Source organism: Macrobrachium rosenbergii, chromosome 50, assembly GCF_040412425.1.
Source record: "Macrobrachium rosenbergii isolate ZJJX-2024 chromosome 50, ASM4041242v1, whole genome shotgun sequence".
In the NCBI taxonomy this organism is placed as follows: Eukaryota; Metazoa; Arthropoda; class Malacostraca; order Decapoda; family Palaemonidae; genus Macrobrachium; species Macrobrachium rosenbergii.
In genome coordinates this window covers 30944717-30959411 of record NC_089790.1, presented here as the reverse complement: position 1 = coordinate 30959411, position 14695 = coordinate 30944717, and the positions used below count along the sequence as shown (strand labels likewise).

General features: G+C 34.7%; 1 protein-coding gene across 1 annotated transcript in view; it reads left to right on the top strand.

The window, feature by feature from the left end:
* LOC136832811 (organic cation transporter protein-like) overlaps nucleotides 1-14695 on the top strand; it is a 126699-nt gene that overhangs the window by 96948 nt on the left and 15056 nt on the right. The window contains exons 9-10 of the mRNA XM_067094404.1: nucleotides 2701-2760; nucleotides 3564-3757. Coding sequence (XP_066950505.1) covers nucleotides 2701-2760; nucleotides 3564-3757 — 254 coding nt within the window. The remainder of the gene's footprint in view (nucleotides 1-2700; nucleotides 2761-3563; nucleotides 3758-14695) is intronic.

The window sequence follows — 14695 nt, the reverse complement described above, 5'->3', positions numbered from 1 at the left end:
GTAATTAACTGTAGAAAGTTTCCTGTTGAACACACAGGAATAAAGGCTTTCTGTGGCTGTGTACTCTAAAAAGACATTTTCTTACATGCCACTGTTTATGCAAGAATTTTTTTAATTGAATATGTAATTGCATTAAAATTTATCCACCGATCAATGCACTTGGTATAAATTGTTAGTTTTCCGCTTTCAAATAAGGAAAATAAAAAGGAGGCAGTTTAAGCTTGTACTTAGTTTTATTCACTTGAAATGACTGTAAGTTTTATAAAAAAGTTCTTTTTCACATTCTTGATAAAAACATTTTAAGTTTTGCCTTGGTATCTGTTTCATATCAGTTGCCCATGTATAAGTGTAATGACTGGCATTTTACAAAATTTTTCCATGTACCTAAAATTCTCATCGCTCAATCTCTAGGGAGTGACCCAGAGCTTAGAATAACAAGAGGGGCCTCACCCAGAGGACCAAAAAGGGGTTAATGGCTTGTTTCCATTGAAAAATCAAGTAAACTTAAGAAGTAATTTTCATAACTGGTGCTTTTCAGTGATATCAATAGTGTATGTTACTACCTGTACTGCAAAACTCATAAAGGAAACCTCCCCTTAGTAGGGTAGTGCCATCAATGCACCTCATGTCGTGTACTGTAGACATTACTTAGGTTCTTTGCAGCTTCCCTTTGGCCCCTAGCTGCAACCCCCCATTCTTATTCTCTGTATTCCATCTTATTTTCCACCCTCTCCTACCAATTGTTTCATAGTGCAACTACGAGGTTTTCTTCCTGTTACACTCTTAAAACATTTTTTACTCAATTCCCCTTTCGGTGCTGAATGACTTCATAGGTCCCAGCACTTGGTCTCTGGCCTATAATTTCAGTCTATTCTAATAAAGGAAACCTTAGCGTTAAAAAGACTGAATAAAAGACAGCTGCTTATCATCTAATGACTCCCAGTGTACCTTGTACTGTATTTGTAATATTGTTAACAGTCTTTTATATACCCAAATCTGCATAAATAGGCTGTAGTATAAAGATACATATTACTTGTTCGATAATGAATATCTTTCTCACCTTCAGGTTTTTTACCACAATTCAAGCTTTCTTTGCAAACCTGGCTGTAGCTCTTAGTTTGAAACCTTTGTAAGCTATAAAAATTTATTTAAATCTAACAAACGGCTTCTCTCTGCATTTTAATACCTACAAATGACTTCTTTCTGCATGAAAATCTAACAAATGGTTTCTCTGCTTCCCTGAACAAATTCTTTGATTAAAACTCGGTTTAAGAAGCCATAATATGTGTTCAATTCTCAAGGGCATACAGAAGTATCAGTCTTTGAAAACCAGATATTCATAGGGTACATCCAAACTTCATTAAAACATGTCAGAAACTCATGTCAGTGACCGTGAGTGGAAAACATGCCTTTGATCAGTGTTGGATAATTGTATGAAACACTAATCTGGACTAACCAGTAAGTTGCTGACCTGTTGATAATATGGGTGTGAGCAGCCTGCACCAGTATCTTCATTCAGGCAATTTACAGTGTCCTGTTTCCTTAAATCTTTGTTAAAGACTTGGGCACAAACAAAATAATATGCATTCAGGTACCCAAAGCTGCTGCAGGAGATAAGTTATCCTTCCTCACAGACAGGTGAAAGACTGAATCATGTAGTGTGGAGTGGTCCTGGTCGTTTTGGCCGTAAGTCACTTAGGCCGTAACATCCAAAACAATGTAAGGCGTTATGTTTATGGTATTTACCGTTTTGTTTATGGTATTTACCATTTTGTTTATGGTATTTACCGTTATTATTTTATGTTTTATGTACATCCCCAAGGGGCTGGCACTAAACATGGCGCCCATTTTGCACGTAAATGTGCTTACGGCCTAAATGACTTACGGCTGAAACGACCCGAACTCGTGTGGAGTAGGTCTTTGTGACAGTGAGAGCTGAAGCAGTGTTCAAAACATTCACAGTATTGATTTGTCTCTGACAATGGCCTATACTTATCTCTCACATTGTCACAAAAGTTTAAAGTGTGTTATATATGTGTTGACAATGATGTCTACATGTTTTGCTGTATGTAGTGTGGACACACTCAAAACCTAGAACAGATCTTGCCAAATGCTATACATCGAGTAGACACCATCTATGTGCATAATGTATTGTGAATACTGAAGAGATGTCACATCACAAGTACCTTTTTTAACTGTTAATAATATCTTATAGCTTTAGCTACCAGTGTATATATATGTTAGGTATTTAAGTAGCTACAGAAGTATTTTTTATGCAGAATATATGGATTCTCTATTATTGACTTCAGACGCGTAATTGTATCTTTAAAATTCACAGGTCTGGCATCTGGGAGAAATGTAAAAGGTATTCAAATTACTAAATTGAACCAAAGGCCAATTATTAATTTTTCTACATATTGCAGTAATGACATGGACTAGCTTTTAAAAACATCATCATATTATGCTGACTATATTTCCAATGATAACCACAAAAAAAGAAAGAGGGAGAGAGAGAGAGAGAATTTTGTTAATCTACAGTAATTAAATAATGAAGTAGAGTACCTTTCATGGTGTACTACTGTATATGCTGTGACTGTTAACTTCATTAATGCCAGTAAACCTTGAATATCTTGCTTTTTCAACAAAAATGTCCCTGAGGGTGGAGCCAAGAACAACTAATCATACAATACGTTTCCCCAGGGTGACAAGAAGGAGACACAGAGTGTCTTCAGCAAAGTCATTGGTGCCTGCAGAGGTTTTGTAAGTAATCATTCCTGTTTAAAATTTGTATATAGTTTTTTTGGAAATAAGACAAAATTAAAACATTACTTTGCATTAGCAAACTATGCCTATCCTTGATTTTTAAGCTTCACCATAAGGCTGCCTCAGTATTTTGGATAGGCTGTATTTTAATAGAACCCATGCGTAAATGAAAATTTTAATCCCGAATTTCCATTGCCTCGTAGATGTAAATACAGAAATTCCAAAAAGTCCTGGTGTCACAAGACCATCTTAAATATGGAAAAGAATAATTATGCAACTTTTTTATTTAAGGATCTTACCAACTGGTATAGAATATGGCAAACCTCAAAGCTGAGAATAAGGATGACAACTTTCAGATCAGAATACTTTTAGAATTTTAGTTTTCCAATCAAACCCTGTTTGTATGCTGATAGGACTACTAGTTCTCATTTTATTTTAATCACTGTTTAATTTTAGGTGTTTTATTAACAGATCTTTTTGTAGCAGTTAATATGTTTGTTATAAATTCATCTTGAATTCTGTATGTCCTAGAAATTTAAATATTTTTGTTAGTTTTTAAATGAAATGTTAGTAGAACTATGAAAGCAGTTTAATATCATATCTTTATTTATGTCAATATGTACTTTATTGCTATGACTTGACCCAAGGTTTTATTCAGATTACATTGCAGTGTTACATTAGCCTTACTTGTCTGATATGAAAGTAAGTTAGAATATTTAGGAAAACTTTATAATTATACATCCAGCACATGTTAGGAATCAGGAGGAATTTTAACAAAAACTTCTTTGTCATTTTGATAGATGACTCTGCTTAGAACTCCAAATATGAGGCGGCGCTGTTTAATTATCTTTTTTGCCTGGTTTGTGGTTAGTATGGTTTACTACGGTCTCACATTCAGTGGCGGGAACATTAACGCCTCCATATATCTTATGGTCTTCTTCAGTGGAGCCGTTGAAATACCGTCTTATCTTCTAGTAGTCTGGACTCTCAAAGTGTAAGTTTAAAGGTACCAGTATTCTGTATTTACAGTGTCACTTCAACTAAACAGACCTCAATATGTTGGCTTTCATTACTTATCAGGTGTGAAATAAAAATACAGAGTAATCCAGTAACTATGCCAGAATTATTAGATGCTGAAAGAAACACAACCAGCATAATGTACTTAACAAAATAAACAGGTTTTGGTGTAGGAAAAACCTATTCTTTATAACTGTTGTTCATCCTCAAAAAAGTTACTCTCACGGTCCCCCTAGGGCCCCAGGCCAGCTAATCTCAAAGAATCCTCTTCTAGTTGGCCTCGGCCAGACTAGTGCTTGTTGGCACAATGGTAGATTATAAAGGACTCAAGACATGAGGGCTCTATCTCTTTGTCTACGACTACCTAGATTCTCCCTTCATCCTTCACACACTGAAGTGGCAACAGCACGTATGTCGGTCATTTTCCTCATTACTCACTTGGTCTTTGCAGAGGTATTTACTTTGGTCACTATGGAAGACCTCAGCACAGGAGAAGGTCAAGTGCATAGGTTTAAAACCCAGTGAAAGGTTTAGTTCTTTAAAATTTTTAACTGGTAGGTTTATATTTGTTAAAATTGGGAGCCAGTTAGTTTCCCACAAGGTGAGAAGTTAGAATTATATTGCTAGGCTAAGCTATAGTGCTGTGCTGGTTTTGTAATGCTCTTTTATTATTCTTTCTTTCTGTTTGTCTGCTATTCGTTGCCAAGTTAAGAAGGTTACTTTTCTTTATAGATGCTTATCGTTCTGGCTTTTGTTATGTAGTAGCATAGTTTTCCCAGGAGGCTTGAAGATCACACAATGTATTTTTCTTTACTTCATTAACACATTAATAAAGTTACAGTAAGTTTACAAAATGAATTGCAGTGCAAGAGTACCATGAGTGTCAGTGTGAGGCTTTCTTCTTATATCAACCCACAATTGGTGAGGCTTACAAGCTCACCCCCTATCTTTTCTCTGCTACTCCCCCTCTGAACTGGACTTGATAAGGATTTCTAGAAGTCTCTGTCCAGCCCCTTTGAATGCGGAATCTTGGTTTCTGTCCCGCCTCTGTAGATGCTTAATTGGTTAGGGTGGATTTTTTGGAAACCACACCGTCTTCAAAAGGAGTTGCTTGTATGTCACCAGAAGTTATGGATTCCGATGGCTGTATACCCAGTTAAGGCCACCATGCAATTTGTTACGAATTTCTCGTGATTTCCAACTCGATTAAGTGCAGTCATAATGCCTTTGTCACCACGACAGAGTCATAACGTACCCACGTTTGGCTTTTGTAATAACAACACAGGTTTTGCTTTTGTGTGCTAGTTTACAATCTTTCATGTTTTTCAATTTGGCCTTGTCAACATGATATAGCCAAAACACAGATGTTTTGCTTCTCTTTCTCTCTCTCTCGTTATGTTAATTAATATTCAGAATATTCAGTATTTCTAGTTATCCTTACATCACTCAGTCACCTACCAAACATTGTCTTCAGTGTTTAAATAATTATAATAAAATGGATACCACATGAAAAATCAAAACTGGTACAAAATGACATAATAAAATTTTCTCCAACTGTGGTGTAAAAGATATATAAAGTATCAAAACACACTAAATTATAACCAAACACAATAAAATATTAAACATTTCAACTGCAAGTACAGTATCTCATTTGCATGTCAAACAAATGTTAATATATACATGATGTTAACATCAACTATCAAGTATTGTTTCCCCTTAATTCTCTCAAAATCTCTTGTATTTTTCTGATCACAAGATTCCTTACTATAATTATGGATAAAACAGCAAATACCACCATTAGCATTAGATTTAACAATGATAAAACTGGGGAGACAGTTTCTTTATAGTAGAAATATCCATCAACACAGTTCAAATTGTCAAGCTTCTTTAATTCAAACTGAGACAACTTAAATTTGGCTATTTGGTAAGAATAATTCTTATATGGCACATGTTTGTTAAATGTATGTTGTGAAAAGATGGGTTCATAATACAATTGGTTTACTATAACTAACTGACATGATGTTGTAAAAGATTTAACATTTTCAAACTTACCTCTGCAGTATAAATGTCACAACAACTGTATCTATGGAAAACAAAAATTTTGTGATCAGTCATGAAGGCTTCAATGTTTTCATAAATTTGTATGTGCATACATCTTTGTCTTGGTTTTGGTTTAACACAATTTCTTGAATACATGGATATGCATTAGTGCTCTTATACAAGTTATCAAAATTACATATATACTCCTGTTCCCTTAACATAATACACTCCTGAAATTTTTGGTTTGTAAAGAATGACAACAACAAAGTGTGTTCTTCTAATGCAAAATGCTGGACTGTTCCCTTTTGGAAAATAGGATAATAGGTTTGTTATTTACCATCATGGGAAATGGATACAGTGTAATTAATGTGTTTGTGATCCTAGTATTGAAAGGTACAATTAAAATAATCTTATCATAAAGTACTTTGACACTTATCAAATTGTAACACAAAGTTCTTTAGGAGTAATCAGTGTTGGGCTCAAGATACCTTTATAAGCCAGCAAAATGGCATTTAATGTATTTTTTTGTTCCTGCAGAATTACTTCACTTTCTAGTGCAAACGTGTTTAAAAACTGTTCATTTTCTAACTTATTCAGTTCTCTTGTTACATTTTCATTTACCTTGTTTATGAAACCTTTTAGTTTTTCTATTTGCTCTGTATTTTGGTTCTGTGAACTAATGGCCTTATTTATCACTGTTCCTCTTGTTGAGGCCCACTTTTCCAGCTGGTCAATTCTTTCTTTTTCATGTTCTACATTCGATTCCATGGCAACCCCAAATAATGTGTTCAAAGCATTTCCAGTGAAGGGTAGGAGGGATCTCTTTGATCTTGTTTGTACAGTCACTTCTATATCTACAGTTAGGTTTTCTAATAAGGAAGTAACACTATTTGTTATCCCCCTTTTGCAGAATTGTCCCAATATTCTTTTGAATGTCTTTCAACTTTTTCTCATTACTTAACACTGATGATATGTCAATCTTTATTATGCCTAAGTCTTTAATCATCTTGACATTCCCATGTCTCTTCAACAATGATCCCTTTATTTCCACTTCTGACAAAATGAGTCCAAACAGTACTATTACAATGATGAGCTGCATTTTTGCATCTGTAAGAATAGACTTTTATCAGATTTTCTTTATATATATCTATATATAGGTTTCTCTACATACATTACATTTATGATAATTTTACCATATACATTTTATACATTTATATATGTATTTAACTCTGTTTCTTAGATTATCGCTCCATCATTCCAAGACTGTCGTAACTCCAAAATCTTGATTTTTCAGGAGAAACGTTTTAAAGTTTCAAAGTCCTATAACTGCACCGAGATTTTGATTTAGACTTAAAATCTTCCCAGCGCCATCTCTCGGCCAAAAATGCACTTAGACTTACGACTTTATTACCAAAAGATGCAGAATTAAATGGGCAATCTTATGAGCTATGTAACTCAAAACTTCAAATTTTTGAGTTACGACAGTCTTGTAATGATGGAGCGTTATATCTTTTGTTTACATCATCTGTACCATTTTCATGTATTAGGTTATCTACAATTTCAGAGGACCTTGGATCCGTTTTTACTATTTTTATATGATTCCAATGAACTACTTTTTCCTTTAGATCACTTTCATTGATTACTCTATATTTGTTTAATTTTAACACTTCTACAACTCTACTGTATATGGTCCAGTGAACTTGGGAGACACCTTCACATTTGGTCCTTCTAGAACATGATTTTGTACATAAATTTGAGTACCTACTTTAATGTTTGGTTTAATGGTACTTTTATTATAATATTTGGCATTAGTGTTATGAACCTCTCCTAATTTTTCCCTTGTTTTCATGATTGTCTTGCAAGTACGTCTGGTCTTCCATGTAACATAGTCATCATAGTTATAAGTATGTCTGGGTGGTGTTGCATCGTCTAACAACGTGTCAGGCATTCTTTTCTGATAACCATATAGCAAATAATGTGGGGATTCTCCTGTTGTCTCATTTACAGGCATTCTTTTCTGATAACCATATAGCAAATAATGTGGGGATTCTCCTGTTGTCTCATTTACAGGCATTCTTTTCTGATAACCATATAGCAAATAATGTGGGGATTCTCCTGTTGTCTCATTTACAGGCATTCTTTTCTGATAACCATATAGCAAATAATGTGGGGATTCTCCTGTTGTCTCATTTACAGGCATTCTTTTCTGATAACCATATAGCAAATAATGTGGGGATTCTCCTGTTGTCTCATTTACAGTATTATTCAATGTGAACTGTACGACTTCTAATGCTAAGTCCCAATCTTTTGTCTGTGGGCTCTCTGAAGTTTTCAGGATATCCTTTATTTTACGAATGGTACATTCTAATGCTTCATTAGAACTTGGTTTATAAGCTGTTATTTGACACTTATTTATTTCATAAAATTCACATATTTTCTTTAAAAGATCACTAGTAAACTCAGCAGCATTGTCTGAAAGAAGAACTTGTGGACGTGAATGTCTTGTGATAATTCTAGATTTAAGAGCTTCTGCTACTGTAGCTGCATCTGTTTCTTACTGGTACCATTTCTATGTATCTAGTTAAATAGTCTAAGTGGTTGGAAATGGACCCAAAAAGTCCATAGTTACTACTTGAAATGGATTTAGTTCTGATGGATATTTTTCAAGTGGAGCTTTAAGATTTATGGTACCTTTATGTTGGTTACAAACTATACAGTTTTGTACAGGTTTTGGCATCTTCACTACAACGTGGCCAAAAAGAATTCCTGGTTATGATTCTGCTTTTCTTTTTAATTCCTAGATGTCCTGCTAACTTATATGAGCGTGTTAGTTCTAAAACTTCTCTGAATAGTGTTTTTGGGATGTATAGTCGAGAACAACCATTCTTCTCTGTAGGCCTTTTGTACAACAATCCATTTATTAACTGAAAATCAGGTTTAAAGGATTCATCTTGTATTAACTGCCCTACTATTTGTCTGATTTCTGCATCATTTTCAAGTTGCATTTTCACTCTTTCTAGATCTAAATATACTACTTGACAACTGAAACAAAAGGTATTAGTGGTAATGCATTTTTTTGTTTCTTCCTGAGATCTGGATAATGCGTCTGCCAAGGTGCTAAATCTCCCTGGAATATATCTGAATCCTGGAACAAATTCTAACTCACTAATGAACCATCTATTGAACTTCATGTTATTTGTAAAGGCTCTCTTTTTAAATAAGTCACAAATGGGTTTGTGATCAATAAGTACATAAACCTTATGACCTAAAAGTGTCTAAATTTCTTTAAACCCCAATATAAAGCTAAACACACTTTCTGTGGTACTGTAGCTTCTTTCTGCTGGATTTAAGACTCTACTAGCATAATATACTGCCCTCATTCTAGTTTTCGCCTTTTGTAACAATACAGCTCCTAGTCCTGTACTTGAGGCATCACAAGCTAAGTAGAAGTCTTTGGAAAAATCTGGGTAGACTAAAACAGGGTTCCTGGTCATGTTGCTCTTTTAGTGTTTGAAAGGCTGTTTCTTGTTCATCCTTCTATTCATAACTTCTATCCTTTTTGGTTAATTCTGTCAAAGGTTTGGCTATAGTAGCAAAACCCTTTATGAAAGGTCTATAATAACCTACCATTCCTAGGAACCTTCGTAATGCTTTCAAATTAGTGGGAGCTGGGTAATCAACTGTTGCCTTTATTTTAGCTGCCTGCATGCACAGTCCATCTTCACTAATTACATGACCCAAGTATTCTAAGGATTTCATCAGAAATTGACATTTCTTTAATTGTATTTTTAGTCCTGCAATTCTTAGTATCTCTAGGACCATTTCTAATGTTCTGAGGTGACTTTCTAAGTCTTTGCTAAAAATGATTACTGTACATCGTCCAAGTATACTGCAACATTTTCTATGTCCCCTAGAATTTGTAGCATTAATCTGACAAATGTTAATGGGGCTGATGTCAGTCCAAATGGCATTACTTAAAACTGTAAATGTTCTTTATGTGTGCTGAAGGCTGTGAATGGTTTCGATTCTTCATCTAGAGGTACTTGCCAATGTCCACTAAGCAAATCTAAGGACGAAAATATTTTGGCCCTTCCTGATTGAGCTAACATGTCCTGGATTACTGGCATCGGCATTCTATCTGGAACTGTGTTGGAATTTAACTTCCTGTACAGTAATCTATTACAAGTCTCCAACTACATCTTTGGAACAAGCAACAATGGGGAGTTATATGGAGATTTAGAAGGAATTACTACTGTCTTCTTTCAACTTGTCAACTATAGGTCTCTGGCTTATTGGTAATCTGTAATTAGGAATGAAAAATGGCTTGGCTCCATCATCTAACCAAATTCTTTGTTGTGGAACATTTGTTCTTTCTAGTTTATCTCCTTCTATAGCTATTATATTTCTGTATTTCTCTAACACCTGAATTAACTTGTCTATTTTCTGGAAAATCTGTTTTGTTTACTTCTGAATTTATTTGAGAGTTTTGGCCAGTTATAGGGAAAAATGCATTTTCTTCTATTGTTAGTAAAGGATTGTTAATAGGGATTCCTATGCAAAAGATAATGCCTGTGTATAGTGTTAGTCTATCTGAAAAATTCTGGACATGAACCTCGCAGTTATCATTGTTCATATGGACTAGTGAATTATCCATTCTGACAAAATCTGGCAATTCTTCATTCTATAACAGAATATCCTTATCTTTTACATCCTCTTTTGATCTCAAATATATCTTTGTTAAACATTTTGGATGCAGTAGTTAATCATTTTGGATACAAAGTTATTGTTCTGTTGAGTGCAAATTGTACTTTATCATCATCAGCTGTGCTAAAACAACATATTTCTTCTCATTTTGTGTCTCAAAAATAACACAGGTCTGCATCTCCAGTGGTTTCTTCTGTTACTGCTATTATACTATTTATATCTGATTTATCTATTATACCTAAGAGTAATACTTCATTAATATTTTCCCTTCACTTTCACAACTTATTAATACATTGCTGCAATCATAAATATAGGCGCCTTGATTTTCGTTAGATTCAGAGTTTTGGTGATCACCATTATTCATATCTGAGTAATTATTGATATTGGAGTAGAAATCATCTATATGTGTATTGTTGAGATGTGCACTTCTCAACAATTCTGTATTCTGGGATCATGGGAATTCCTTTTTCTATCTGTTTTCATTTTATCTTGCTTGTTCTGGTTACTTATCTGTCTTTCCTGTATGTTCGTCTCGCTTGTCGAAACTGTCTTCTGATTATCGTGTTTCAGGCTAATCTTTCCTTACTGCAGTCTAATATCATTCCACATCTCCTCATTGACTTGAATGAGAACAATACTTGTGCAGGAAAAAATATGTCTTCTAAAACTAGAAAACTTTCAATAAATTTATGTGACAGAATCTCTATTTCTAAGTTCACATTCCCTAGACTTTTAATCTGTTTTCCTGATACTCCTTCTATCACTACTTTGACAGTGAATCTGAGTTTCTGTAATGCCTAAATATCTGCTTAGTTATTTTATCAGTTATATTTACAGTACTACCTGAATCAATGAGTACTGTACAGATCTCTCCATTTATTGGAATTTTTACTATAGGCAGCTCCTTTCTATTTATCTTTCCTCTTTTATGGAAAATACTTTGCTAGGTACATAGGAATATGCGGATGAAACTTCATTTTCCATTGTAACTCTTCTTTTTTTTTTTTCTCTTTCATCCCCTTGAAGTGATTCACTTTCTTTTCTCTGTAGAGGGGTTAATTGTCACTGGTTAGCTGATTTATTTATTTTCGGGCAACTGTTATTTATCTTGACAGTCTCTTTACTGGCTTCCTTATTATTGAACCAACAGTACTTAGTTAAATGCCCGATCTTTTTGCAAGCTGCACAGATTTTAGCCTTCTGCATTCATTAGTGGAATGATTTGTATACCCGCAGTTTTCACATGTTATTTTTGGTCTAGCTCCTTGAGCTGCATAATTCTCTCTTTTTGAATTATGCATGTTTGGATATTGACCATTATATCTCATGGGTGGACTGTGGAATGGTCCATTCCTCGATGGGTTCTGTCTTCCTTTCTGGTTTGGATTCCACTTTCTTCCAGTATTTTGTGCATAGTTCCTTTGAAAGGAAGTTTGCTTATTCCCTACTTGTCTGGAATTATCATTGTACATGTTATTTCTTTTATATGACTCATTGGTATTTCTGCCTTTCCTTTCATTTAGTGTTTCTGTTACCCCTACAAATTCCTTAGAAAAATCTGTCTTTCTTCTGAATTTCTTGTCTCATTGCTATTAAAGTGGTAAGACTATCACTTCTAGGATCAATTTTGACTTTCTTGAAAGCCTTCTTCTCTTTTTCTCCAAGTGCGTTATACATTGTTCCAAATGACAAGTAATTTATACACATGTCTCAAACTTACTAAATCAGTTTCTCCATCACCAAGAGCATTCTTATCACCTATAGTGATGTTTGTTTCTCTTAAGTCTTTTATTACTTTGTGTGTTGCTTCTTCAATACCTGTGTGAAGATTTGCTATTGATTCCCCATCGTAGTGTTGATTGAGGAATCTATTAATATTATATAAGGCATCACTTTGACTCACTGGTTCCCAGATTGATAAACAGATTCTTTTAAATTCAGCGTATGTGGTTATGTTGCTGAATGTAACTGAATTCAAAGTTCTGTGTGCATCACCCTTTTCTGAACTAACCAGAAGCAAGGCTTCATTAATTTTTGTTCGTTCATCTGTTATTCTATTTGTAGAAATACAACTGTCTGCGTCTGCTAACCACTGGTTCACAGAGTATGATTCTAACCTATTTTTGTCAGGATTTGAACTTTCCACTCTTCCACAGAATCGTGTGGCTTGCGTAATGATTGCCGCTTGTGCCATTGTTCTGAATTGAAATGTGTTAATAGGATTAGTGTTATTGTTATTGCTACTTGGGTTACTACTTCCTTGAGTAAATAATATTTTTGAACTTGGTGCTGAAATTCGACTTGTCTATCTGCTGTTTGTCGTCAATGATAAGGACTATTTCTAATTGCATTCCTTAATGTGTCAAACAGACTTTGCATTACACTGGTATTCTAAAATCATACAAAAATTTATACCCAATACACAACAGTATTCAATGATACATCATATAAATCATGTCATGTTATTAAAAAAAAATTCTTGTCTATCAAACCTCGAAAAAAATTAACAAGATAAAAAAAAATTCTTGAGAGAGAATTATAAATGTTATATACCTTTTGAGGGAGATAATCATAAAGTCATATCTTTTGAGAGAGATTATTTAAAAAAAAAATACACTCACTGAGAGAGAGAAATTTTTGAGAGAATTAATTTTCAAACTTACATATTTCTGTTGCTGTCCTCCAGTCTTAATCTGTTATGGTTCAAGTGCTGCCCTTTATAATGTTCCCGACCAACACAAATGCGTTGTTGCATTTTATTGTAGATGCTCTGGATACTGATCGCTGTAGACACTGTTTTCGCTCGTAGACATTCACTGGTTTCACTGCAGGCTTTCAGGCATTCAGGATACGGCTCGCTGTAGACATTCAAACATTCACTTTTTTGGTTGTTTGTCGATCTGTTACCAATACACAGTCATCATTGTTGTTGCTTTGCTGGATACTCTACAGCATTTTGACTGGTAGGTTTGTGTTGTTGTTTCTGTTTCGGCTGTTGAAGTTTGCAGAGAGATGCTTGTTATGATATTCTGGTATGCGTCCTTCACACTTGCACTGTCTTCTTTTTGGATACGCTTCAGCTGGCACCATTTATGTAATGTTCTTTTATTATTCTTTCTTTCTGTTTATGCCTGCTATTTGTTGCCAAGTTAAGAAGGTTACTTTTCTTTATAGATGCTTATCGTTCTGGCTTTTGTTATGTAGTAACGTAGTTTTCCCAGGAGGCTTGAAGAAGACACAATGTATTTTTCTTTACTTCATTAATACCGTGAGTGTCAGTGTGAGCCTTTCTTCTTATATCAACCCACAATTGGTGAGGCTTACAACCTCACCCCCTATCTTCTCTCTGCTACCTCCTCTGCTACATCCCCTCTGAACTGGACTTGGTAAGGATTTCTGGAAGTCTCTGTCCAGCCCCTTTGTAGTTGGAATCTTGGCTTCTGTCCCGCCTCTGTAGATGCTTAATTGGTTGGGCTAATCAAAAGACATTCCTTTCTGGGTGGATTTTTTGGAAACTGCACTGCCTTCAAAAGGAGGTGGTTGTATGTCACCAGAAGTTATGGATTCCGATGGCTGTATACCAAATTAAGGCCACCATGCGTTTTGTTGCGAATTTCTTGTGATTTCCAACTCGATTAAGTGCAGTCATAATGCCTTTGTCATCACAACAGAGTCATAACATACCCATGTTTTGCTGTTGTAATCACAACACAGGTTTTGCTTTTCTGGTGCTAGTTTACAGTCTTTTATGCTTTTCAGTTTGGCCTTGTCATCATGATAGCCAAAACACAGATGTTTTGCTTTTCTCTCTCTCTCTCTCTGTTCATTTTCTTAAAATCTGTCTCTCCCTCTCTCTCTAGCTATGAATGTCTATCAGTGGAAGGTTTCTCTCTTTCTCTCTTTCGTTATGTTAATTAATATTCAGAATATTCAGAATTTGTAGTTATCCTTAGTTTTTTCTTGTCTGTCAAAGCGACATTAAACAATAATATAATAATATTAAACAATTTTGTTATTGTAACTCATTAGTCAATGATTTTTTAACAATGATAGATAATTTTAGGCTACTCAAAAACAGGAATCGTGGTGGCCTAACTTCTCAGTTACAAAATGTAGCCTTGATAGTAGTTCCCAATCATGCTCGACTGCCAGAGCCTCGGTATTTAGCGAA